At 42.5% G+C, this 24,785-nt stretch overlaps 1 protein-coding gene and 1 long non-coding RNA gene across 5 annotated transcripts in view; one reads left to right on the top strand and one right to left on the bottom strand.

Annotated features, from left to right (window-relative positions):
• On the bottom strand, positions 1 to 5,123 carry LOC110402769. The gene is made up of 3 exons (XR_002441293.1): positions 5,004 to 5,123; positions 3,059 to 3,182; positions 1 to 1,205 (listed from the first exon to the last, which is right to left on the bottom strand). It is a non-coding gene; the product is annotated as an uncharacterized LOC110402769 (long non-coding RNA).
• The window catches only part of ATG4C (autophagy related 4C cysteine peptidase), a 27,801-nt gene continuing 8,042 nt past the window's right edge, over positions 5,027 to 24,785 (top strand). The window contains exons 1-10 of one of the 4 annotated variants that reach the window (XM_021405186.1): positions 5,027 to 5,165; positions 7,973 to 8,103; positions 8,606 to 8,689; positions 9,344 to 9,577; positions 12,696 to 13,026; positions 14,929 to 14,999; positions 16,426 to 16,562; positions 19,339 to 19,417; positions 20,080 to 20,156; positions 24,194 to 24,313. In XM_021405186.1, coding sequence (XP_021260861.1) covers positions 8,028 to 8,103; positions 8,606 to 8,689; positions 9,344 to 9,577; positions 12,696 to 13,026; positions 14,929 to 14,999; positions 16,426 to 16,562; positions 19,339 to 19,417; positions 20,080 to 20,156; positions 24,194 to 24,313 — 1,209 coding nt within the window. In that variant the 5' untranslated portion in view covers positions 5,027 to 5,165; positions 7,973 to 8,027. Of the gene's footprint in view, positions 5,166 to 5,188; positions 5,362 to 7,972; positions 8,104 to 8,605; positions 8,690 to 9,343; positions 9,578 to 12,695; positions 13,027 to 14,928; positions 15,000 to 16,425; positions 16,563 to 19,338; positions 19,418 to 20,079; positions 20,157 to 24,193; positions 24,314 to 24,785 lie in introns of those variants that run through there. The other 3 variants (XM_021405187.1, XM_021405185.1, XM_021405188.1) reach the window with 3 other exon arrangements.

Below are 24,785 nucleotides of genomic sequence, written 5' to 3' on the forward strand. Positions count from 1 at the left end.
AGAAAACAGAACAGTTTCCTTCTAATTAGGGTGAAATTGCATGCGATGGATAATGTATTTGGAGGGTTAGGCTGCTGATTTTTCATAAAGTTGTTTGTGCATATGCACTGCTCTCAAGGGCAACTGGTATCTCAGAATGAGGATGAAGGTGAATCAAGACTAACTTCAGTGGAGGGACGTGTACACTACAACTGGTACTTCCCATCGGCCCAATGTAATTTAATGTTTGGATAGAGGTTACATATCCCCAGTAACTAATTTAAAGCCTGGAACTTGACATCAACACTATGAGGACACTGAATAGTCGCTGCCTCAACACACTGTAATTTTTAACCATGTTTTAGAAAGCAGAAAGGAGGCACGTGATTCCAAAGATGGGACGAATCTGCCTTGGAAAGACATTACTACATCCCAAAGGAGTTGGCCCATCTACAGCCACCAGTAAGGCATCTGCTGCTCCAGGTAAGCACACTTGTCAGTGAGGAGCTGGGGAGTGATGCTCACTTCTCCTGGGTGCATTAATACTTCAGCAGGACAGAGCATATGTGGAATTGAGAGGGGAGGGACATTGTGGAAGTTGATGAGTTTCCACTGTAGCTGTTGCATTCCCTTTCTAGTTACCCTGCTGATGTGGGGGCTCGGGGGGAAGCGCAACAAGTTATCATAACATGGACTGCCACTGTGAAAGTCACCATTTACTCTTCTCTAATAAACCTTGTAATGAAAAGGCAAGGAACAAACAGTTGAGTCTACATCTGTGAGCTGTGCCGGGGGCTGAGCAACTACCTGTCTAAAGCTCATAGCCTAGACATGGTGCTCTACAAACACATGTATCTGTGAAACATCTGCCCTTCTCTCCCTCACACTGAAGAGGTGTGAGTGAAGAAGCACTGCGGTAAGTTCAGAAGCATTCCTGTCCATAAACCACATGCATCCTTTAAAATAAGTGACTAATTTGTTTTGTTTTGATTTTTTTTTTTTATTGAGAATGAATTTTACTTGGTGATAATGAAATTTGGTAAATGCATGTTCTGAACACAGGTGTAACTCATTGAGTGTGATAACTCCTAAATTAGGTTATACACGAGAAAAATCTTTCATCCTGCAGCCAGAATATTTTGCAAAAAGCAAACTGATCCCGTGCCTTGTTTGTTAGCAGTCCATTTACTCAGCCATTGCTTCCTTGTTCTTCTTACGTAAACTTCCTCAAAACAAAAACATTGGAAACATTTTCCACTGCAAATGTGTCCAGCAGAAGTCAATAAACAAAGCAGTAAACAAGGGTCTGTAAATTCAGAGAGCCATCTACTGGCAGCTAAGTGAAACAAATTTAATTAATTAGGGTCAAATCTCTGCCCCTCTTTTGAAAGTGATTTCTTTGAAGTTAAGGAACTACACATGAGCAAACTATACGTGCATGATTATCACTTCAAGACAGGTGGCAAGAGTGAAGATGTTGGTGTTCTCAGAGCAAGAAAGAGCACCCTTGTTTGCCCAGTGCCCCAATTCTGCTGGGTGAATGGGAAACTGAAGATAACAGAGCAAAGGAGTGAGGACTGCCGGAGTGCCTGCAGCCTTCCCCACATCCCTCACGTCCATGCTATTTCTTTTATAGACAGCTCAAGTCAGGCACAGCAAAAGCTAATGGAGCCAAGGTGCCCCATGTACAGTGTTTCAAGGATCAGTTTTAAAGGGAACAATGTTCTTCCTTGCTGTCATCAGAAGATCACAAGAGTTACGCGCAGCAAGAGCAATACGCTGCAGTTCTGGGTACTGAATTCAAATCATGTCAACTACTGCGTGGAGCAAAACAGCTGTGCATAAAACAGTCTCCTGCCTAGAGCAAAATTTCCCAGCCTGTGAGCCTGACCCACTGGAGGATCACACTTCCTTTCTTGGGAACAGCAGTTCCAGGCACTGGTGCTCTTCCCTAGCCTCATCCTCGGATAGGATAAGAAAATCTGTTTTTGGATGGAGTGAGTGGTATGAGCAGAATCACACTGGCAAAATCTGTGCAGGCAAATACCTAAACTGCAATCTCTGCAGGGGCCATGCTCAGTTTGTCCCTTTCATCTTGGAGAAGTGCCTCAAGGATGGCATGCATATCGCTGCCACAATTGCTTCCATTCCACAGGCAGACTGACATACCAGGCACATGTGAGCAGGCTGACACTTTGGTACAAAGGTGGCTTGTCTGGAAAAAGACTGGGCCAACAGCGTAGTCACAAAGTCTGTGCATACAGGTGGGAAAGCAACATGGGAGAATCCTTTGCTCCCTGAAAGGTTTCCTTAAGAGCACACGTTTCTTTGTTGTTTTGCTGTGTGCTTGCATTAACCATTAACCTTGAAGATTCCAGTTTCTTTGGGAAACCCGTGACATTCTACAGTAACAGGTTTGCTTCAGAAACAAAATACTTATCACAGCTGTTCTATTTTAATTAAAAATACTTCTAGTCTTTACAAAGCTCTGCATTCTTTATCTTACCATTCTATTTCCAGTAGTGTTGCTATGAGCAAACAACCCTGGTGCAGGCGTGTCTGAGGTTTTCTGCTCTTGAATGAGTGGGAGTAACCTTGGAGTGAACTATTCTAACAAGGAGTTCTGCGAGCAGCAGAATTAACACAGCCTGGATTGCAGTGTTCTCCCTTTATCCTATCACAGGGTCTCTTTCTACTTCAGCAGCTATTTCCACAAAAACTGGAGGTATTTAGTATTTCCAAGGTTCTGCAAACCTGATTAAATTGCAGAGTGGTCTTAAAATTTTCCAGAGGGAAACAGATCAGAACTGGTTTATTTCCCTAGGAAATTAAACTAAAAATAAATGAGGAAAAATTCTTTTCTTTCCAGCTGCTTGACCTAAGGTCTGCACTGTTTACAAAGCACACAAACGGCTGTTCTGTAAACAGCACACTCTTGGCCAAATACTTAATGGACTTTTCTAAACATATTGCATATTATTGATGAATGCTCAGAGCCCAGAGGTGAACTAGCAGACTAGCTGCAGATACAGAAGCATCTTCATTCCCCTAACTGCCCAGCAATTTGGTGCTACCTTACCATTCTGCAGTGCGTAGAAGTTGTGTTACCATGGTATCTCAAACATCCATAAAGCAGAGAGCATCTTCTCTAATCCTTAGTCCTTTTGACGTTGCCTCTTTCTGTTACCTGTTTCGCTTACCTACTAAAAAAAAAGGAAAGACAAATTAAATTTTCCATAATCACAGATTTAAAATATTTCATTACTCATACCATATTAATTGAGCACAAATAGAGCTCAAAGATGGTTTGTGCAGCCTTTATGGTATTAAAATGTTGCAAGTGTAAACTATGTGATGCTTGTTAGAATTCTGTTGAATGCAATACGTTCTCTCCCACTCCTTCTGCAAATCTTTCCTACAGAAAAGGAATTAGTCAAGGTGAAGAAAACTCTCTTTACAGATAGTTATTTATGGTTGCCTGTGGAATTATTTTGCAATCAAAGCTTTGTTTTGCATGATCCGACTGATGCAGAAAGCAGAAAATAAATATCTTCATTCTCATAACCTGATTGCCTGAGGGATTTACAATGTATATCCAGATGGCATATTGTGTGGCCTATCAAATCAGGGCATGGTTATTAAATTTCAGAGCAGGAAGGTGCAGGCAACTAATTTCAGGCAAGGGAATAGTCATTTCATTTGATCAACTGAATAATTCTTTGTTCAATATTTACCCAAATCCAAGCCATGTGAGCTACTGAGCTCTCAGTATTCGAGACCATACACCAACAGACACACACATTCATCTTTGTCTTTGAAAATATAAGCAAAGACGAAACTTTAAAGAACTGTTATTTCTAAAACAGGTCATAACATTCGGAAGGCGGGAGGCCTGTCTCCTTTTGCACTGACAGATTACCCGGACTGCAGGGACAGTCTTTCACGGGTTTAATACAAACAGCAAATGTGTTTTACTTTTAAATCTTTATCTTTGCTTGGAATACATGCAGGGAGCGAGTGCAACTTTCCCTGCATCACCGCTCCTTTCTGGTTTTGAGAAGGAACAGCAACAGCTGCTGTGTGGAGGTGCTCGCTGCTGGAGCTTGAAGGATTCCCCCAAAGGACTGGGATTGCTGATTTATGGGAGCGCAGCGGTGAGCTGAAGGGCAGGAGAGAGCAGAGCGCTGAGCTCCTACATCCCAGCTCCAACCCAATAGCTACATCCTCGAAACAAGGTTTGTCTTCTGCTTTGCACATGAATACCCAAGACCTTTTGTGCTTATGGACCCGATCCATGTGGCAGTACTTAAAAAAATAGCCAGCATTAAATACCTGTTGTTGGCACTGAAGGTTAACTTTAGATCGGGCGCCACAATGTGCTGATTGTAACAAATACATAAGCACAGCTCGATGGCCTCCGGCCAGCAGAAGGCAGTCAAATCACAACATGGAAAAAAAACGTGCATTTTTCCTCATGAACTCAAAGGTGTGCTGCCCGAGTCCCAAACACACGGGGAGCACAGGGACACTGTTACTCTAGGGGATATATAGCCCACATTCTATGGGATATGAAACTTAAGCCGCATCCTGCAGTTCTTTGTTATTGTTTCTTTTGGTGTTTTTGTTTGTTTGGTGTTGGGGGAGGGAAACACCCAGTGATTATTTTTAAGCGGCTGAAGACAGACTGATGGACATCTGACTTCATGAAAGACCACAACCAATTGCTCAGCAGGTTGCTCCTCTCAGGAAATTGAGAGGCGTGATTCCTCTTACGTACTTTCAGAACACAAACTTTAAAAGGCAATTAGAAGCGTTAACAGTGTTAGCATACACTTCAGTTTCAGCTGGAGAATTCAATCCCATCGACCCCTCAGAGAACGTGGGGACTTTGGAGCCATTTTGCTGCGGCGCTCTCCCACGGGGTGTGTGAGGGGCTGTGAAGCGCCTCGCTTCCCGCTTCCCGCTTCCCGCCTCCCGCCCTGCGCCCGCCTTCCCAGGGCTCGCCCGTAGCCCAGCCCTCCTACCTCTGGACTACAGCTCCCGGCATGCCCCGCGCGGAGGCGCCACCGGCCCAGCCGCCCGCCGCCGTAGCGCCTGCTGGGAGCTGTAGTCCACCGCGGTTCCCTCACGGCTGAGCACCGGGAGGCCGCTCCTCGGCCGGCTGCGCCACGGGGGCTCCCCGCGCGGTAAGCGGCAAACCCCATCCCGCCCGTCAGCCGGGGCGGTGGCTCAGTAGAAGGTCGCGGTGCCGGCTGCTGCTCCGCCCCCCGGTACGGCGGCCGCGAAGGGCCGCGGCGCGGCGGCAGCGCGCGTGGGGAAGCGTTAACGGCCCCGCAGCGCTCCATGAGGCGCCGGTGCGGGGAGAAAGCCGACGGCGGGCAGGTGAGGGGCGGCGAAGTTAAACGTAATGGCGGCGGCGGTGCGGCGGCCGCTCCCGCGCGTACCCGCAGGCGGGGCCCGGGCCCGAGGGCAGCGGGGAGCGCGGGGCGGGCCGGGGCTGCGCGGTGCCGGCACTAAGGCTCGGCCCGGCTGGGAACGGCCCCGCCGTGAGGGGCGGTGCGGGGAGGTCCCGAGCGGGTGACATGTGGCATCTCTAGCGCAGGAGGTGACAGAACGCGGCTACGCGCTGTTTTGCTTCACGTGTCCGTTACAAAATGTCACCGCGGGCTGCCTTGATGCGCTTACAGCTGGAGAGCAGCTCAGAGCGGCCTCCTGGCCTTTCCTTGGTCGCTCTCCGCGTGAATCGCGCTGTTGTTGCACAAATTCCTTTTCTGTACGGATTGGAAAAAAATGAGGGCGGTCATCATTCAATTAATAAACGATGTAGTCCCGTTTAGACGCCGCTCACCCTTCAGTTCAGCTTTTGGGCCGCTGGGCTGGCAGTAGCTACGGGGAAGAACCCAGCGAACGGGCACTTTGCTGCCGACACCCCCCCACAGAGCGGGGAGCAGCAGCCCACGAGGACGGGGCTTCGCTCCCTGAAGCAGCATCGCACTCATCGTGTGCATCCCACATAACTTCTGCGTGAGGCAGCTTCGGTATAAACCATCAGCTTTGGATTTGCGACAGGGTTTGCACTGTGCCCGGTGGGCTCGGATCCCTGCTCACGGCCACATGCTCCTGATACCATCCCTTTTGTTTCAGTGGAACTCTTACACTGAAGTTCTTGCACTAAAGGGAGGGCCCTGTACTTTTCGAGCAGAACGGATTTGTCTGGTTTTGCGTTAGCATTTTTCTTTGAAATCCTTTTCACGTCTTTAGCGTAACACCAGGGAAGAACTGTAACGGGCTGGAAGAAAGATGTGCAGAGATGACAGCACATTGTCTTTAAAGGAAAATTGTCTTTAAAGGAAAATGAGCTTCTTTCTCATTTCATCATTTTTCCTTCAGCCCTTTTAGGAACAGTAGAGTTTGTTCCATTCCTAATTTTAGCCAGAGGGAGCTTTTACAGTTCTTGGCTTTTATGGCACCACTGGTCTCTATACACAAAGCCCATCTCTGATCGACGAGGACAGAGTGGAGGAAGCACACCTCCTGCAGACGTTACTCTCACCAGTTTGGCCAGCTAGTCAGCACCGCTCATCTGTGCAGTCTTTCCTTTTCTTCCCTAAAGGAAAAAAGAGGGGGATGGGGGAGGTGACAAATCAAAACACAACCTTTAACCATCTTCATTCCCCTACAAAAACCCAGCTTAATTCAAGGCTAATCGGAGTAGGGTTTCGCCAGTTGTTACTTCTCAAGAGCAGAAAACCATCAGTCTTCCCCCATGTTTGTGTGCTTGTATTGACTCTTGTTTGGTCAAAAATTCGTTGATGAATGTTTATAAAATAATAGAATAGAATAGGAAACAGCATGTTAGAGAAGGCTTGGGCAGCTGTTGTGTTCCATGCCCTACCTGCACTTCTCAGAACGGTGCATTCACATAGGTACCTTCAGGCTCTGAAGACATTGGCACCCCAATATCTTCACCTTCTCTTCACCAAGAGATACCAGCATTAGGAATTATGTCATCAGCAGTTAAGTTTTACTTACTGAACATGTGCTCACAGTGGAGAGAAGTAACAATGCTTTTGTCTTCATCTGCTTTTGATCCCGGTTCAGTGGAGAATACCTGAAAAGTAGATACAGTCCCAAAGTCTCTAAAGTAAGGAGGGTATGTATAGCATCAGTGTATTCCATTCAGCAATTCAGAGTCAGTAAACGTGCACTTCCTTTTACACAATTTATAAGCACTCCTCTACAAAAATGATCTGCATGGCAGTGCCTTTTAGCACCATTTTACCTCTCTCATTTTTGTAATAGAGCTGAACTGCTGCAAGAAAACATGATCCAGTCAGCAGAGAGCCTTTTTGCACTGCAGGTGGTATTTAGGAGGGATGTGAACTAACCACAGGTTTGATGACAGTATTCTGCTCATCTTCTGACAAGTTCATTCTGCTCAGAATTTTGTCACTGCACACGTGGTTGGTAACTATTTTCTGCTGTGTACACGTACAGCAGAACATCTTGTTCTTACTCAGTTTCTCCAACATACGTACACCTTGGCTTAGTAAATTCTTGACTGGAAATCTAAAGGTAATGCAGTTTTTCAAGCCAAGGTATGCTTATTGGTGCCCCGAATCTTTGCTATCAGAACAACATACTGTATTCTTTTCAGCAGAAAAGAATAGTGTCTCTTCTGTTCTGTGAAATACAGCTCTTCATTGCACTCCAAACTGGAATGAGTGTACTCATACGCTAGCACAGCTTATATGCCCTAGATCAGTTTGTTGTGCAATAGAGAATTGCTGGAGAACATTATATTTTATTTAGCTTTGTATGGTAATTTTATTAGTGTATGTTTGGAATTAAATGTTATTATTTATTCATGGAACACGTGATTGCTTCTCAGCAACTTTATTGCTGTCTCTGGTCATGTGCGTGGGGGCGGTGCTGCTATGTACGCCCTGTGTTCTCTGTGCCAATGGACACATTTATGGTTTTGTTTTTACAGTAGCAGAATTTAATGTCTTGCAAGACAGCGATGGCTTTTTCTCTGGAATTTCAATATGGATGCCACAGGGACAGATGAAGTGGAAAAGATAAAATCAAAGTTTATGTCAGCATGGAACAACATGAAATACAGTAAGTGAAACGGCGTTTGGGAAAATGCCATCTCCGTTGGAATGAATGGAATTTTTCCTGCATGAACAAGCAATGTAATTTTCTGATGAAGCACGTTTAGTTAATACTACAGGAAAGTTAATATTCTTGCATTTTCATTGGTCACATGTAGAGCCTATTGTATATTATTGTCGAGGATGGAAACCTCACCAAATCAAAGCACAGTATGAGTTTCCAGTTGAGACAAAGCAACTTGAACTCAGCTTTAGCACCTCTGTATCGTGATGATTTCTGTACAGAAGCATTCAAGTGTTCATACATGGATAACACCTTAGGAGAGAACACTTACCTGTGTTTTGTAGTATTAAGTTTTTTTGTTATTTATGGAAGTGAAACCCAATTTTAGTGCATTTACTCCATTCTCCTCTTTTGGGGCTTACCTTTGGCTTAATCAAGTGCTATTAGAAATGTCTTTTTGGAATAATTCAGTCACAGATTTGTATTTGTTCTGCATTTTTTTCAGGTTGGGTATTGAAAACAAAAACTTACTTCAGTAGAAACTCTCCAGTCTTTCTGCTGGGAAAATGTTACCACTTCAAATCTGATGGTATGTAGACATCACATAACGCATTCCAGCCTTACTTGGCAAGAACTCTGGGCGTATATTTTTAATCCTCTCAAAGGACCTTCACTAACAATTGCTGAATTCAAAATGTGAATGACAAAAGCTTAGAAAAATTGAATTTAAGTATGTTGAACACCGCCACTAATGCAACCCATCCTAACCTGTTTTGTCTGCATTTTGCTCTGAAGTCTTGTTCCTTCTGTAAACAGTAGCCCTGTAATTTTCTTCATTTACCTATCAAATAGGGATTTCCTAAAAAATGCATGAATGAAATAGTGACAATTCTCATATGAAGAGTGACACCAAACCCTTCATTATCATTTTCTAGAATGCAGTTTTCAAATAATTTTTTTTTCTGAATGCCTCTCTTGGACCATTTATATTTAGGTGAATTGAGCACTCGTTTCCTTGCAAGTTACCAATTTCGTTGACACCTGTTGGCTGTCTTAGTCTTTTTTTCAACTAGCACATTTCTAATATATTTGCCCTGCAATTTTCCCTCCTTGTATTTGAAGCAGTTGTTACCTTTTCTTCATTTGCCCTGTCTTTCTAATTACAGAGTTGTATGTTTTATTTACATTCCAGTACCAGAAGTCCTGTACCAACCTGTAACTTAAACTGTGCTTTGCCTTACAGAATCTGGTGAACTCTCTACAGAGGGATCCAATTTTGATAAAATCAACGCGGAGATTTCAGGAAATGTTGAGGAGTTTCGTAAAGATTTCATTTCTAGAATATGGCTGACTTACCGAGAAGAATTTCCTCAGATAAAGGGCTCTGCTCTCACAACGGACTGTGGCTGGGGCTGCACGCTCAGAACCGGTCAGATGTTGTTGGCTCAAGGACTTATGCTTCATTTCCTTGGGAGAGGTCAGTTACGAGTGAGGAGCTCTGTACTTGGCATGATTAAGCATGGGTGTTTTGTTGGGTGCGTGGCAGTCTTTGCATAGCTGGAATCTGAAATGCCAGCTAGTTTTGGTTCTGGGCTTCCTTGCCTTAATACTAGAATTGTTACACTGTGGCAGAGCATTGCTCTAGCTGACCTATTCTTCCATTACTGGAAAAGAAAGTAGCGGGGTTTGTTAAAGAAAAACACTGGAAACTCCACAGAAGCTAACTGTGAAGTGAAATGCAAGAAAAAATTGTGATCCCATACCTGTGTATTGCTATTAGCCATGTAAATGTCCAATTCTCTTGAATCTTCCTCGTTTCTTGAACTGAAGATGTGGAAATGAGTTCCACAGCCCATAGCTGTGGGCTATAGCAAAAGTGATGTTCTTTTATCAGTTTTTAAGTTGTACATTATTCAATTTCTTCTAGTATTAATATATTGAGTTAATAGAAGGATTTTAATCTAACTTCAATACATCATTCTTTGTGTTGAAATTTTCACTAGCTCATTTCCTCCCTTTCCCCATGTACTTCTCTTTTTTTTTTTTCCCCTCCTCGTCTATCTCAGACTACTCTTTCAATCACAGCTGTTTGAAAGAACTAGGTTTAGGAGACTTGGAACACTTTCTGCTTTCAAAGGCTAAGCATGCATACCAGCCCCATTCTTCTAAGCCGAGCCTCGTCCTGCAGAGAGCTATTTCTGGTTCTCACAGTTACCCACCTTGTCTTTTCAGCCTCTTTTCCTCAATCTCTTTCATAATCTATCAGGTCTATCCTTTCAAAGAACTGTTCCTACCTTGTCTCACCATTGTTTGTTGTCAGAATGATCCAAGAGAAGGGCCTGAAGCCACCCAGGCACATTAGTTAGGATACAGCGTGTTGTTGACTAAGCTATCCAGTGGTCCTCAGGAATATGTTAGTAGCAGATAGTTCTGAAAGCCTGTTTTGATCATGCTTTGTACTTACTGTGCAAATATGATGTAAGCTGTGAGCGTGGTCCCAAGCCAGCTGCATCACAAAGCCATCTTTCTTGGCAGTGTCATCTCTGAACTGTCAGCTCGCCTTACTGAGTGTTCCTTTTGCTGTAGATAATTAAGTCATAAAACGTGCATTAACATTATTCCTTTCCACTGACTGCTAATGTGAAAATATTTGAAAATCTTCTGCTGAGAGAACACAAATCCCTTAAATATAGCTTTTTTTCTATACATACATTTAAAAAAACACAAACCAAAACCTTACTGGGGCTACCTGTGAGTGTGAGTGTGTGATGGCTCATTCTGGAGTAACCCAAAATAAAAAAGCCCCAGGTTTATGTCTTCCAAGTCCATGGTTACAAAGAATTCCCTGCACTGTCCCCAAAGAGTCCCCATTTGGAAAGTGATCCGGTGATTCCAGAGTGCCAGTATTTCTGGGGCAATCCAAATATGTAGAAAAATGGAGCGTGTATGGTCTTGCTGGGCTACTTTTCTCATCGCTTGGTTTTCTGACAGCTGGTAAATTATCTTTTCAAAAGCTTTTTATGAGGTTTGGGTAGCTTTGTAAACAAATTCAAGTGTTTATATGAAGTTTTTTTTTGCCTCCTCTTTTCCCAGAGATGTTTTCTTTGTAGTTTAATGGTGTAGTTTCCGTTACAAAGCAAAACCTGACTGCATTAGCAGCTGGATTACTCGCAGTCCCTCTGCTACTTGGAAGGTTCTGGCTATTGCTGAATGATGTTGTAAATAAGTTTTTATTTTAAATGTTAAGGCCATAGTAAGTATTATTTGAAATGGCTGTGCTCAAGACAGGCTTAAATTCGGGGCTCACGGTACAGGGATGGCAGGGACCACAATGCTGTTCCATTGCAGTGGGTCTGCAGTGATATGGCCACATTTGGTGGACATTTGGGAAGAGGGTGACAGAGGGTGGCTCTCATACTGCCCTGTAGTGAGTGATTGCAGGCACTCACAGCCATTAGCAGCAGTACTTGTGACAGTATGGAGCCCTGAGTTAGATTTTGGAATTAAAATGCAATTCTCTCTGCATTTCCTCGTTGTTTCTTAGACTTTTACATGGATACATCAGCAAGAATTACCGGGAGGGCTGCAGTTCTTGCTCTCCGGCAGTATTTATTTGCAAAGATTCCTCTTGCTGCTGTAACAGCAGCTTGCTGAAATGTGTCTTGTTGGGCAAAGGTGCCTCACCCGTAGGGTTTGTTCCTTCCTGGCACACAGCAGCCTTCCCTCCGCGCTCTGGGGCGCTCGCTGAAGATTTCAGGATATTTTTTGATCTAACAGTAAGGTCGCTGTTTTAGAGGTTTCCTCCCGTCGTCTGTGTTGCAAACAGTTGTTCAGACTTGTGGGAGAGACTCTCAGTCATCTGACAAGGGAAGCTTTACTGCTCTCTGGATGTGCTGAACCACCACTGTGTTATTAATGGGAATGAGACGGGGAGGATGCATGCTTAGAGAAACCTCTCACTGGAAATGAGCGCTGCAGATACTGTGCTCAACACTGAAATGAGTTTGTCTCGTAATCTAGGTAAACCTAAGAACTGACAAATTTATGAACTAAAGGAATCTGTATTTTTCTGCCAGTCTGCTTTGACGCTGCACCAAGAAGCAGCATTTTGTTTCACATAAGTAATTCCCCAGTTTTGCCTGTTTTCTTAGGATCTGACAAACCAGAATAATAAAAATCAGCGTTTGAAACATCTTGTCTGACATGAATGAAACTGTTTAGATGGTACTTAATAGCTAATTTATGTATTTAAAATATGTAAGATTGTTCTATTCTGTGCCTTGTAATCAGGTCAGGCTTTGATACATTAACTGAGTGGGGTCACACAGCCTGACCTGCCATCTCAGACAGCATAAGTTGCCAGCCAAGAGTTCCGATAGCTGTATTTCTTTTCTCCTGTCTTCCAGCAGAAAGTAAAAGCAAATCTTGTTGCATGTCAGTTCTTTGTTTTCGCTTTAGCACTGCCATTTGCATCTTGTTGTGTGAAGTACATATTGTTGGCCTGGAGAACCTGTGGGGAGAAAGGAGGGTGCTTTGCTGATGATACCAAAAAGTGAACAGTAAGCCTAACGTGCGGCTTCAAATTCCCCCTGCAGCCTGGGTCTGGCCAGACGCCTTGGACATTGAAAATTCAGATTCTGAATCCTGGACGGCCCACACAGTTAAAAAGCTGACAGCATCGTTTGAAGCATCACTTACAGCAGAAAGAGAACCCAAGATCCTGGCAAACCATCAGGAGAGAACACTACGGAGAAACTGTGATGACGATGAAATGAGAAATGAAGTTTATCACAGAAAAATAATTTCTTGGTTTGGCGACTCTCCACTGGCAGCTTTTGGCTTACATCAGCTAATAGAATATGGAAAGAAGTCTGGAAAAATTGCTGGAGATTGGTACGGGCCCGCAGTTGTTGCACACATTTTAAGGTAAAGGTATCGTTATTCTTTGTTGGTACGGTGCTGTACACATTACGGGAGAAGCATTTCCGAGCGTCATGAGATTACTTCAGCTTAATTGAACATCTAGCTGTTCATTATCGGCTTTATCAAATGGCCATATTAGCAGCAATCGGAGAGCTTTTTTCAGACAGGAGTGGAAATAGCAGCAGGTGCAGGAAGTAAGCTCGGCGCCGCTGTTGGCTCTTACTCCACAAAAACCAGCATTCCTGTTTTCCTGTCCATTGGGCAGTAGGAGTCCCAAGGTCTCTCCCAAACCCGGGTTTTTAAGTAGAGCTTCATTGAATGAAATGTTCTAAAAACTAACCACTCTTTCAACCTTGGAACATGCATAACATTATAGATTTTTTTATACTGTAACCTGGGGGCTGTAATGTACTGATAGTGTAATGAAATGTCAGAGCTAAAATTGATGTTTTCAGCATTTCTTTGCACATATCAAATTCTTGTGAAACTGTGAATGTATGGGACTATTAATATTATAATTATATCACAGTAAAAGTAAAGGGTCTGTGACATTCAATGTGGCTTAAAAAAAAGTCGAAAGTCAAATTTCTCCATCCTGCGTGCCTTTCTATCCCATTCCTTTGAATAGTACAGATTTTTTTTTTATAGTCTATGTTTATGTTATTAGATACCAGTTTACGTGTAAACTAAATCACTAATAAGTCATTTAAGCAGAAGAAATCAAAGTTGGCATGTTTAGCTATGTGGGGAGGGAACAGTTTTGCTACTCGGTGTACGAGCAGGCTCGTCTCAGGTGAAACCTATCCTGAACTGCTCTGCTGGATGTGTGTGCGCTCCTACGGTGATGTGGCAGGTCAGCATTATTTATGTGTTTTCTTGAATTCTTTTCCTGACAATAGAAACTGTCAGAATTCTTTTTGCTTGCTTGAAATTGCGGTCACCTATTTACCCAGTACGTGGGGAAAAAAAAGTCTGTTCCAGCATCCATTTAACATGGACTCGGTGATGATCTGAGACGCTGCCCAGGTTTCCCTTCCTACAACTCCTTGCTCTTCTAGCAGTGCTAACAACGTGTAGCGCTCCCGTAACTGGAGAATGACTGCATTAAATGATTCTTCAAAATATACTGTGAAATAAAGGGACGGTGACCATTTAATGCAAGCACGTATTGGAAGTCAAAGGCTAATGTTGTATTTTGAGGAGTTTAATTTCTTTACACGTGTTGTCCTTGATGAATGATCGTGCTTCAGACTATCGACATATATTTGCTTTTTAGTTTTTAGCTGCATTACTCTTATCCTTCTGAGGGCAGCCTAACACTGCAGTGATGTTTGAGAAAGTTTTGGCGAAACCCTGCAGCTTTTTATGAGCTGGCTTTTATTTCAGGAGAGAAAGGGGTGCTAATGTGTGGCTCGTTCTATGAACTGCGGTCAACTAAGGAGATCTATCAAGTTGAAAATAATATCTTTGTCAGCAAATTTCGCCTTTATTGCACCAAAATACGTGACAGAAAAATGTTCCAAACCGAAAGACGTGAGGCAGTTGAATATGAATTTTGTTGTAAGGTTACGGTTTGGGTGTTTTTGTTGGGGGTGTGTGTGTGTGTGATTTTCATTTTTTCCTCTAAATAGATAGGCATTGCTGTCTCTGCTTGGAAAAAACCATGGCCACGTACACTAGATCTGGGTTGCAGAGTTATTGTTTGTGTGGTTTCGTTTGTTCGTTTTTAAAAATCTCCCTGCATCTGTATTGGTGAGACATAGAAAGCATCTTGAATTAAAAAATAAAAATAAAAAAGCACCAATTAAAAAAAAAAACCAACGTATTTCTAAGAAGCAACTAATATGTGTTTATTTAATGTATTTTTTTTTTAACCTGAGATGATAGTTTTGTGTTTGTACTTAGAAAAGCTGTTGAAGAAGCGAGAGACCCTGAGCTGCAGGGAGTGACAGTCTATGTTGCTCAGGATTGTACAGGTAAATGCTGTGACTGTAGATTCTTGCTAACATTTTAGATGCTCTTTATGCCTTTCATAAGCTCTTAACAATAAAGCCCTAAAGGAAGAAAAAAATTCAGCAATGGATCCATATAACTGAGATTATGTAGACAGAGGAGTTCTCGGTATGGGCAGATGTTTGCTATTTTGAGACTCAGACATCACAAGTTGAAAGCCTCAAACATTGCTTGTTTGGTTTCTTACTAAGACAGTGACATTCAGAATCCAGGAAGCCTGTCTGCTTCTAATAACTTTGGTTTTGGGGAGCCTGAGCACTTCTGTTAGTTAGTCTGTGTATTCTGCTTCAGTGTTGTTCAATGGGCCAGTGACAAATTCCACAACTACCTGACAACTACCTCCCTAAACCAAGCAAGCAATATACAAATATTTCATTTCAATTAGATTTGCTAGTTACATGTTCTTTTCTTTAGCACCACGGGTTTCTTTTTTGCCCATTTTCCTAGTGGAAAAGAAAATACTGCACCCGTTTCTTAGAATAGGATGAAGTCCTTTTCGCTTTGAGTTCAAAGATGCAAGGAGGGGAGCGAGCCAGTCCGTGGTGCAGCCCATGGTGACCTTTCTTCTGCTGCAGCATGGAGTTTGGAATCACCAGTAACGGGCAGAGGAGCTCAGGGCCCTGGATGTTCAGGAGCAGAAAGTGATGACACAGAAAAACTAAACGTGGTGAAACGTTACACTAATGAATGTAGTCTTTCAGTTGTAAGTTTTAGTAGCCATGTTGAGCTGCCAGAAATGCTGGCTATGTCATAGCTGAGCTTGGTAAGACAGAGAAGAACAGCCTCCATGGGAAATCAGTCACACTAGTTTTAAACAGCCACTGGCTAATTGTATGCCCTGACGTAAAGTGACAATGGAAACTTCTGTTTGTTTGTCATTTCTTTGTCCTGGTGATGATTTTCAAATCCCCTTTAATTTGGAGGGAATAAGCCAGAACGACACAAAGTATTTTCACTCATTGTCAGCGACTGCTTTGTGTTAACTTCAAGCAGTGAAGATAAATATTTACGAAAATCAATGATTGATCATTATTATCATCAACATGTTTATGTTTCTGTTAGTGTAGGGTTTCAAGTTCTAAATTACTGCTTTTAGAAGAACTTGAGACCACATATTTATTGTCTTTCTCCTAACCTTGTCCTTCTGCATTTTCCTGGCAGTGTGTCTTAATTCAGCAGCAGTTGATTCCTACAAAATATTGCTGAAAACAGGCAAGCATACCATTATGTTTCATCAGAGTTGCTCAGGAGTTATATTTCAGCAGGACAGTAATATTTTCAGAGGACTGCAGTTACAGTTTGTCAGACTGGGTGATGTCATTTTGTAGGTGTGCCTGGACAAGCTGGCGGCTGTGTCTTACGTACCAATGTTTTTGTGTCTCCTTTCAGTCTACAGTTCAGATGTTATTGACAGACAGTGTTCTTTTATGGACTCTGGAAAAACAGACACAAAAGCTGTAATTATATTAGTTCCGGTGAGACTCGGTGGAGAAAGAACAAACATGGACTACTTAGAGTTTGTAAAGGTATGAAATGAGAGTTCAATCATTTTTCAAATCGTAGCACTAGGAGACTTCATGATGGCAATCTTCTACCTATTAAATGTGTGGTGGTGATTTTACAGTTGAAGGTTGTAAAGTTTGACTTTACAGATTTTAAATTCCCCTATTACGAGATGAGACGTAATTGCAGAGCACATGATGTCCCTTGGTAAAGCAGTGAAAACTGTTCTACTCCTGAAGCAGCTATCTGAACAGACATTAATGCAGTGGCTCAAATTATAAATGGTAATTTAGTTACATATGCTGCCAAAGTTGTGCTATAATAAGTATCAGTCAGCATTTTAAAACATAAATATCCCACATCCCTTATTCTGTTTCTTACTTCCTTAAATGCCAAACACCTTAAAGTTGTTTCCTGTCCTTACCTTTTTCATTTTCTCCACCTTAAGAGAGGGGATAGAATTTTTTGACAACTTTAGACATTACTTCTGCTATTGTTTCACTGTCTGGACAGTGGGATGAATGCTTCTAAGCACAGTGATGCAGAAGTAGCAATCAGTTACCACCAATTAAAATGAACTAGAAGAAAAGTAAAACTTAAGGAGAAAGCAGAGGGGGGGAAAAAGTCTCTGCCATCCTGATTTTTTAGTGGAGGCTGCTCTTGAAGATGGATGGTAATAAATGGGCCACCTCCACTGAGCACAAGACCACTTGTCTTAGTGAAGAGATTCTTCTCTTAGCCCTTCTGCTTTATCTTTCTCCATGATGCAGCTTATCATAGGAGATGCTGTCTTCTGAGTATTAGAACAGGAATTTACATTGCACACTCTTGAGTTATTTACAAAATCCGAGAGTTGGTCTTTTCTGCTGCATCTTCCATGTTTTCTTGCTCTCATTTGTACAGAATTTCTGGAAAATGTGGCACAGAGGCAAAAAGACAAAGTTTTTTCATTTCATTTCAGTGATGATCTTCTAAATAGCTTTTCATTCCTGCTTCCTTTTCTTTCCAATTGGTTTGGGAAAAGTTTTAGTTCATTTGTACTCAATTCTGACACAGTTAAGCCTGTGGCTGGACGCAGGATGCACAACAACCTTACTTTACTTCCAGCGTTAACTGCAGCAGAGCCTTTGGATCAGTCATGTCCAGGAAAATGCATGGGGCTTTCCTTTGTAAGCTAACAAACAGTTGCTTTTGCAACTTCCGTAAGGTTTTCTCAGCTAAAGGAAAGCGATTCCAATTCTGTTACGCTGGCTTTTATGATTGATGGGTGTCTGTAGCTAGTCCTACCCTGCACGGGCTTTCTCAGTTTAGCTGTCGAAAGCGCTTTTTTGCCAGAGTGAAATATGTTTGCTTGGCACTGACTTTCAAAGCACAGGCACATTTAGGTTTGTTTGACACCACCAGCCTGAGCGAGGAGAGTTCTGCTGCTCATTCACCAGGAGCGGCGCTGCCTTTCACAGTTGCTTGTAACAGAGACTGTGATAAGAGGGCTTTCAATTGTGTGGATTAGTCACCCCAGTCTCTATCTTGACTGCTCGCTGAACAGTGACTGAATTTCTTGGGGTCTGGATTAGAGTTAAAAATGCAGATTTTAGAATGTAGTACGAGAGGTAATTTTTACAAAGGATTTTATATTTATGGATGAAAATTGATAAATATTTTATAATTCCGTTTCACACGAAAATGTCCATAGATTAAACAGTTATTCATTACTCCAAATAGCTTTGCTCTCCTCCTGTTTCGCTGGCAGAGGATGTGTCCTCGTTAGCTCCTGCAGCCTTTGCCTCTCCTCTGCCAAAACCTTCCGTAACGTTGAGGTATCAGGGAACATTTTCTTAAAAATCCCTCTCATTTTTATTTTAAATAAGCATTTTCTCTTACCTGTATAAACCACATAGAATCTGACTTTGTTAGCGTCTCAAGTTAGGCGTACAACAATTTGTGTCATGTTCCATTACTTTATCATTGTCTGAGTAAGGAAAAATTCATCTCAACAAGAAGCCTTGGCCTTAATAGAACAGGAAATATCAATCACTTTGTTGAGAGAAATTCTCCCTGCTTGGGCAATGATAATGTAATGGTCATAATTTTAATGGGTGATATCCTAGAGGAGAGGATATGGGTATGATTGCCAGCTAATGGAGATTTCATTTTAGCTCAGGTGATTGTCTTCGGGATTGCTGTCCCACTTTGGGCCAGCGTCCAAGCGGTGAACCCAAGGTGTGTGCCGTGCCACCAGAAAACCACCATGATTTACTGATGTTTAAAGGCTGCTCACTTTTCAGAGTATTTAATGGTCTTGGGCTTCAATTGTGTTAGAAGAGTTGGGCTCAGCTTCCAAAGCGCACAGTGTTGGCAAAACGCAGCTCCTGCTGGAGCTGGTGGGGAGCGAATGCGGAGCTGTGTTAAGCCAAGACTGGATGTGCACAATATCCTAATGAGCCCCGTGAAGAAACAACCTCGTGAAAGCAAGAAAAGTGGAAATATGCTGGAGAGAAGCAGAAAGGAGCTCCATGCCGACTTCTTTTCCTTTGTAGGTACTTCTTTTAATAGTCCAGGCTGCACTGGAAGCTCCCAAGTGATGTGCAGGGTGACATAGCCAGGAACGTAATTCCTCATGGCAAATACCTGGAAAGTTTCAGTTCTTCCTCAGGTGGGGCTGTCCCGTCCAGAGCTTGTAACAGAAGGGGAAAAATAAGTGATCTGCCTAAAAACAGCACAGGAAGAGATAAGATTTTGATTCCATTCCATCCTTCTTCTGCTTAACACTGTCCTAATTATTTAATGTTCTGCTTGTAGGGAATTTTAAGCCTTGAGTATTGTGTCGGTATTATTGGTGGCAAACCCAAGCAGTCGTATTACTTTGCTGGATTTCAAGGTTAGTATTTTAATATGTTATGTCTCTTCAATATTTTTCTTTAAGAGTTAGGAAGTTAAAACAGGGCCAGTGGGAAATAGCATGATTAAAATAGCAAAATGAGTACCTTATTAATTCATCATATCTACCAAAGCCCATTCATTTGTCATTTCCCTCGTATAGTAATTGGATTCTGTAAAATGTACATTTAATTTCCCTTGTTGCATAAACAAGGCATAATTTATCTGTTTCACCAAACTTCAGGAGCCTTTGCCATTCCTCCCTGGCAGTTCTTATTTACGTATTTACTTTTTCCTGGTTTAAGTGGTGTTAGTTGATGCTCAGATGACAAGCAATATATTCTTCCTGTCAGGATGAAGTAGCGCAATACATTTTTCATATGCAAACTCCAGAATATAATTGTATGTTTGTAAAAGTAATTTTATCACCAAAAATTAAATGACAGTCTCATCACTTTATAAAAATTCTGCTTATACAAGCATATTTGATTATGCAAAAGTTAATCTGTCCTGCAAAAACCTATGCTTCAGTCAATGAATATCAGCCTGGCAAGCAGTTACTTGCTGGTGTTTTTTTCAGCTGTTCTGCATAGAAATTGGATTGTAAGCAGTGTAATAATAAGGTGTTTTTTGAATTACTTGTCTTCTGTTTTGTCCTTGTAGATGACAGTTTGATTTACATGGATCCTCATTACTGCCAATCTTTTGTAGATGTCAGCATAAAGGATTTCCCTCTTGAGGTAGTATGGATATAGAGCTGGCACTGTTTTCTTCCCATATGAATCAAACACTAATTATTTAGAGATGTTCTAGCTTGCTGCATCTTTATGGTTTTACAGTTATGAGTTATTTATCAAAGTTCTGCCCTTCTTTATAGGCCTATAATCAACAAAAATGACCAGAGGTTAAAACGCCGTATGAGGTTTTAATTTTTACATCATTAATCTGCATCTTTTTATTTTTAATGATCGGAAAACCTCAAAACTAGATGACTGCTTTTCTTATGTATTTTTCCATCAGAGAAAAGAAACAGTATTTGGAGATTTAAACCTGATTAACTTGGAAATACATTGGGTTCACTCATTTTTTGGTCACGTTTTCATAAGTTTTTTGTATTGTAAATTCAAATTGCAGTGCACACCACTGAGAGAATGAATGAAGTATTCAGTAGTAGGTGCCCATGGTCAGTGTGGAACCAGGGTTTCTTCTTTAACGAGTTTTATTATTTTTCATCAAGCTGTCTGAGGGTGTTGGTGCTGGGTTTGTTCTTTCTTTCCCTCCCAGCCCTTTTTAGGCCATGACTTTCTTGGTGCATGTCGGTGTAATGTGTCTGTGAGTAGGCATTAAAAAGCACACCCTTTATTTTATAGTACTGTTTTCCCTTTTCTTTAACTTCTTTCCAAATAACTTGCATTGAAAATAGATAGAGCTTCAAGGAGGTTATTAAAGGACTCCATTTACAAGCGCCATGGGAAAACATTATCAGCTGCAGAAGTTCAATAGCCACAGTACTCACAGTAAAAGCACTCAGTGCCATCTGTACAAACTCTCCTTGATCTTGGCGTGTCCAGCTTCCTCATGAACTCCTTGTCTCCTCAGAGCAGCTCTTACCAAGTTGGATACGCACGCTGGGTGCATGCACTGCTTAGGACAGCGAGCAGGGCTCTGGAGCAGAGTTTGTTATCAGTACTAATTCCTCACGCCACTGCATTCTGCACTGAAGTACTCCTAAAGTGGAAATGCAGCTTTAGAAAAAACAAACTGCATTTAAATCAGGAAAAAGGGCATGTATGTATGCCTGTCACCCCTGAAATACGGTCGCTTAACATTGGATTCTTGCAGGTTTGCAGTAAGGTCCCATAAAAAGTGGAAGTGCTTCTTAAGCAGCTCTTGAACTCCCAACTGAGAAACAGAATAGGTGTTCTTAAACTGACTGGTTACACTGAGAGCGAGTCAAGTGGCATATAATGAAGTTAGGTATCTTCATGGCTTCTGGTTTGTAGAGCAGCTAGGAGTTAACTTCAGCTGAGGGAGAACAACGGAGTGAGTGTCAGTGCTCCTATTACTGTTGTGAAAAGAAATACCTGTTAGCATGCCAATTCCAAGGAGGTAATATTCGGAACTTGATCACAATACCTTTATCAAAGCACCATTAAAAAGTATTTAGGGAAAGAAATCACATATATCAAAGGGCTTACGTGGGGCTAATGTTAAATCCTAGGGCTGACCTAAAGCAAACACATATGTTTCAATATCGGTGCTTAGCAAGATGCTGTAAGTGGCATGACATAACACGTGGGATTCTGTGGTCCTCTAGAAGATTAGAGGGTTCTGGATTCAGGAAGGGAACATAGCTGCTATTTCAGTTTCAGCCAAACGTATCAGAAAATATCTCTAAAAATAATGTCAGTTTCTGCCTAGGATATCTTTGGATTTTCCCTGTTGAGATATTTGAAAGACGAGTTGCAGAGTCCTGGCGCTCCAGCTATTTTGCTGCTGCTTTGTGGCAGCAGCCAGCCATTATAACCAAGATCTTTGCCCCTAAATGCTAATAACTGCTGTAAAATACAGCGCCTTCTCTGAAGATTTTACAGTTTAATTGGTAAGCCAGACAAAAGGTGGGACGAGCACAGAGATGTAGAGCTGAAGTGAGTTCCTTAAGGTCGCACCGCAGCTCAGCGGCCAAGCTACAAAAAATACACGTCTTTTTGTCTTCTGTTCCCGTGACTAATTCTCCACATTATGCTGCAGGCTGGCATTAATATGAATTTCCAAATAATAATAAGGTTTTAAAATGTATTTTGAAGGTACGCAGGCTGCCAGCTTGGCTTGATCGCGCTGTAATGCTTTTCTGCAGACGGAAAATATATTGCAATTTAATGCTTAGTGCATTTAATAGTATTATATCTTTGTCCAGAAATGTCAAAAGTAAACAGAAATTGCTTTCTTAGTGTGGATAGTTGCTTGTTAGATTTATCTGTAGGGAGTATTTTCAAAATTGACAAATTGTCCAGAATAAGTTGGAAATCAATCCACTCTGTATTGGCTTCCAGAATCCATTTGTTTGGAGGAGTGGAAAAAAAAATGCCTACCCACTTCTCTTTGTTGTGCGGTGATTTGTGTAGCATTAAGAGTACTGCCCTGAACAGTGCAGCACAACTGCAGTTAGAACGCTGGTGGTGAAACATGGCACGTAAGGCAGAATAAATACATAAAGCATTTATGTATTTGGTGACTCAGGAATGAATATTCAGCCTTCAATTTCTGCTTGTAAAACCTGAATTAGGAAAAAAAAAGCAGTCCCGGATAAATATGATTTCTAATCTTGGCTTAGATTGTTTTTTTTTTAGCGGAGGTTGAATAGAAACATCTCTCAGGTTTGTAATCACAGCTAAACAGCAGCACCCTTCCCACTGTAACACTGTGCCACTGTCAGCTGTTCTCACACCAGGTAACCAGTGCTGTCGTCTTCCGTACATTGACTTTGACTAGCAAAAAAAATAAAAAATTCAAACTATAAAATGGGTTTCTAGCCTACAGCCCGCTCGGCGTTAGCTGTCAGGGCTTGCTGTTGCTGCAGTCGAATTGCATTGTAGCAGTTGTGATTCTCTGTAGAGGTGCTGCTAAGAGAGCTCCGGCGTTGCCGTGCCAGAGCCGCTGCGGCCGGCGCACTGCTCGTATTTAAACATGAAAGGAAGCAGCACGGAATATTCACTGGGGGGATATTGATCCCTGTGAGAAGTTTGGTGACCAAGGCTGCATTTGAGTCGGCTGTAGCTCTGTTGCAGCACCGTGCGGACGCGGTGCGGTCGTGTTTGTTAGCTGCGACGCTGAGCAGCTGTAGCAGCAGTGGCCGTGGTGTCAGAGCACAGAGCAGGGCGGGCAGTGCCGTGTGCCGTGCAGGACCTGGCTGCTGCGCCGCTGCCGGCGTGAATCTGCACCCCAACGTCAGCTTTACCTGAACTACAGCTCCTGTAATAAGTGAGCTCGCAGCATCGTCGGGGTGAATGGCGTGTGTGTATCTGTTCTCTTACATGCTGCGAAAGAAGGAAGAGTGGCAAGGGTGCCTCGGGCTTGTTTGTTTTATCTTCTCTACCACGGCTGCTGATAGCATCAGCTCCCAGGGCTGTCAGATCATCATCTGTCACGGAAAGACATTTCACATTAAGAAAAAATATATTTTTATGAAGCAGAGCATGCTTCTGTTTGGTCTTTTTTTTTTTCCTACTTGTGGATTATTGTAATACAGTTTTGTTTTTTTTTTTTATGGTTTTGGTTTTTCTTAACCCGTTTCATTTACTTAAGGAAAATACAAGTGGTTGGATTATGCCATTCTGTCGCTTTTATAGAGGCTGGGGGAGGGAAGGGGCAATGGGCGGTGGTGCTAAAGCAGTAATTGTGAGATAGTGCACAAGCTGTTACAGATTCAATTTGCAGGAAAACATTCACCTCCCCTGCCTTGGGAACGTTCATAAAGTAGTGTCTGGAGCGGAGCGCTGCGATAGATGTCAAACTAACACGGTGCTACGAGCAAGTTTGGTGAATGCAGCATAACTGCAAGGGGCTTTGCACACGTAGAGCGTGTGGAAAGGGGCAGCGGTATCAGAATGGTTGGGGGGGAAGAAATAACTTTGAGGATGTGCTGGGTTTTAATACACGTGATACAGGGGATTGTGTATTAAAGCTGTTGGTTAAGGAAGAAAAAGTGAGTGCTTTGGTCTGTACTATCCTCAACCTTTACAATGTATCTGACGGTTTTTAATCTTGCCAATTGCAGTCATTCCACTGTCCTTCTCCCAAAAAGATGTCATTCAAAAAAATGGATCCGAGCTGCACGATAGGATTTTACTGTAGAAGCGTGCAGGACTTTGAGAAGGCTTCTGAGGAAATAACGAAGGTGGGTGTCCAAGCTGCAGCCAATTCCTCAGCCGAACCGCACGTGTGCTGTGTGTGGGTAAGGCAGAGAACCAGCTCGGCTGTACTGAGTAGGAATCCTGCTTTTCTTGATATTTATAACTGCTTTCGCAGTCAGGAGAAATCTAGATGGCTTTTCATTCCGTCCGTTTTTAGCAACACGTAAAAGCCGGGGGTGATGGGAACTGGTGCGGAGCGAGGTGCGGGGCTGGAGCGGCGCGGCCGGGCCGGCTCCGCGAGGTGGCACTATTGAAGTGAGAATATTGCTGCAGCCGGGGGCTGCGCCGTTCTAAAAGGAGCTCGATCCCTCGGGAGGAATTTTTTTTTTTTTTTTTCAATGGAAGTATTTGATCGAGTCAAAATTGCGTATTATTTCTTGTTAGCGTTAAGTGCTGCGTCTGATTGCGTTGAAATGTAAAGCGGCGCATTTGTAACGCGGTGACAATGTTTTGAAG

This window comes from Numida meleagris, chromosome 7 (assembly GCF_002078875.1).
Source record: "Numida meleagris isolate 19003 breed g44 Domestic line chromosome 7, NumMel1.0, whole genome shotgun sequence".
NCBI lineage: Eukaryota > Metazoa > Chordata > Aves > Galliformes > Numididae > Numida > Numida meleagris.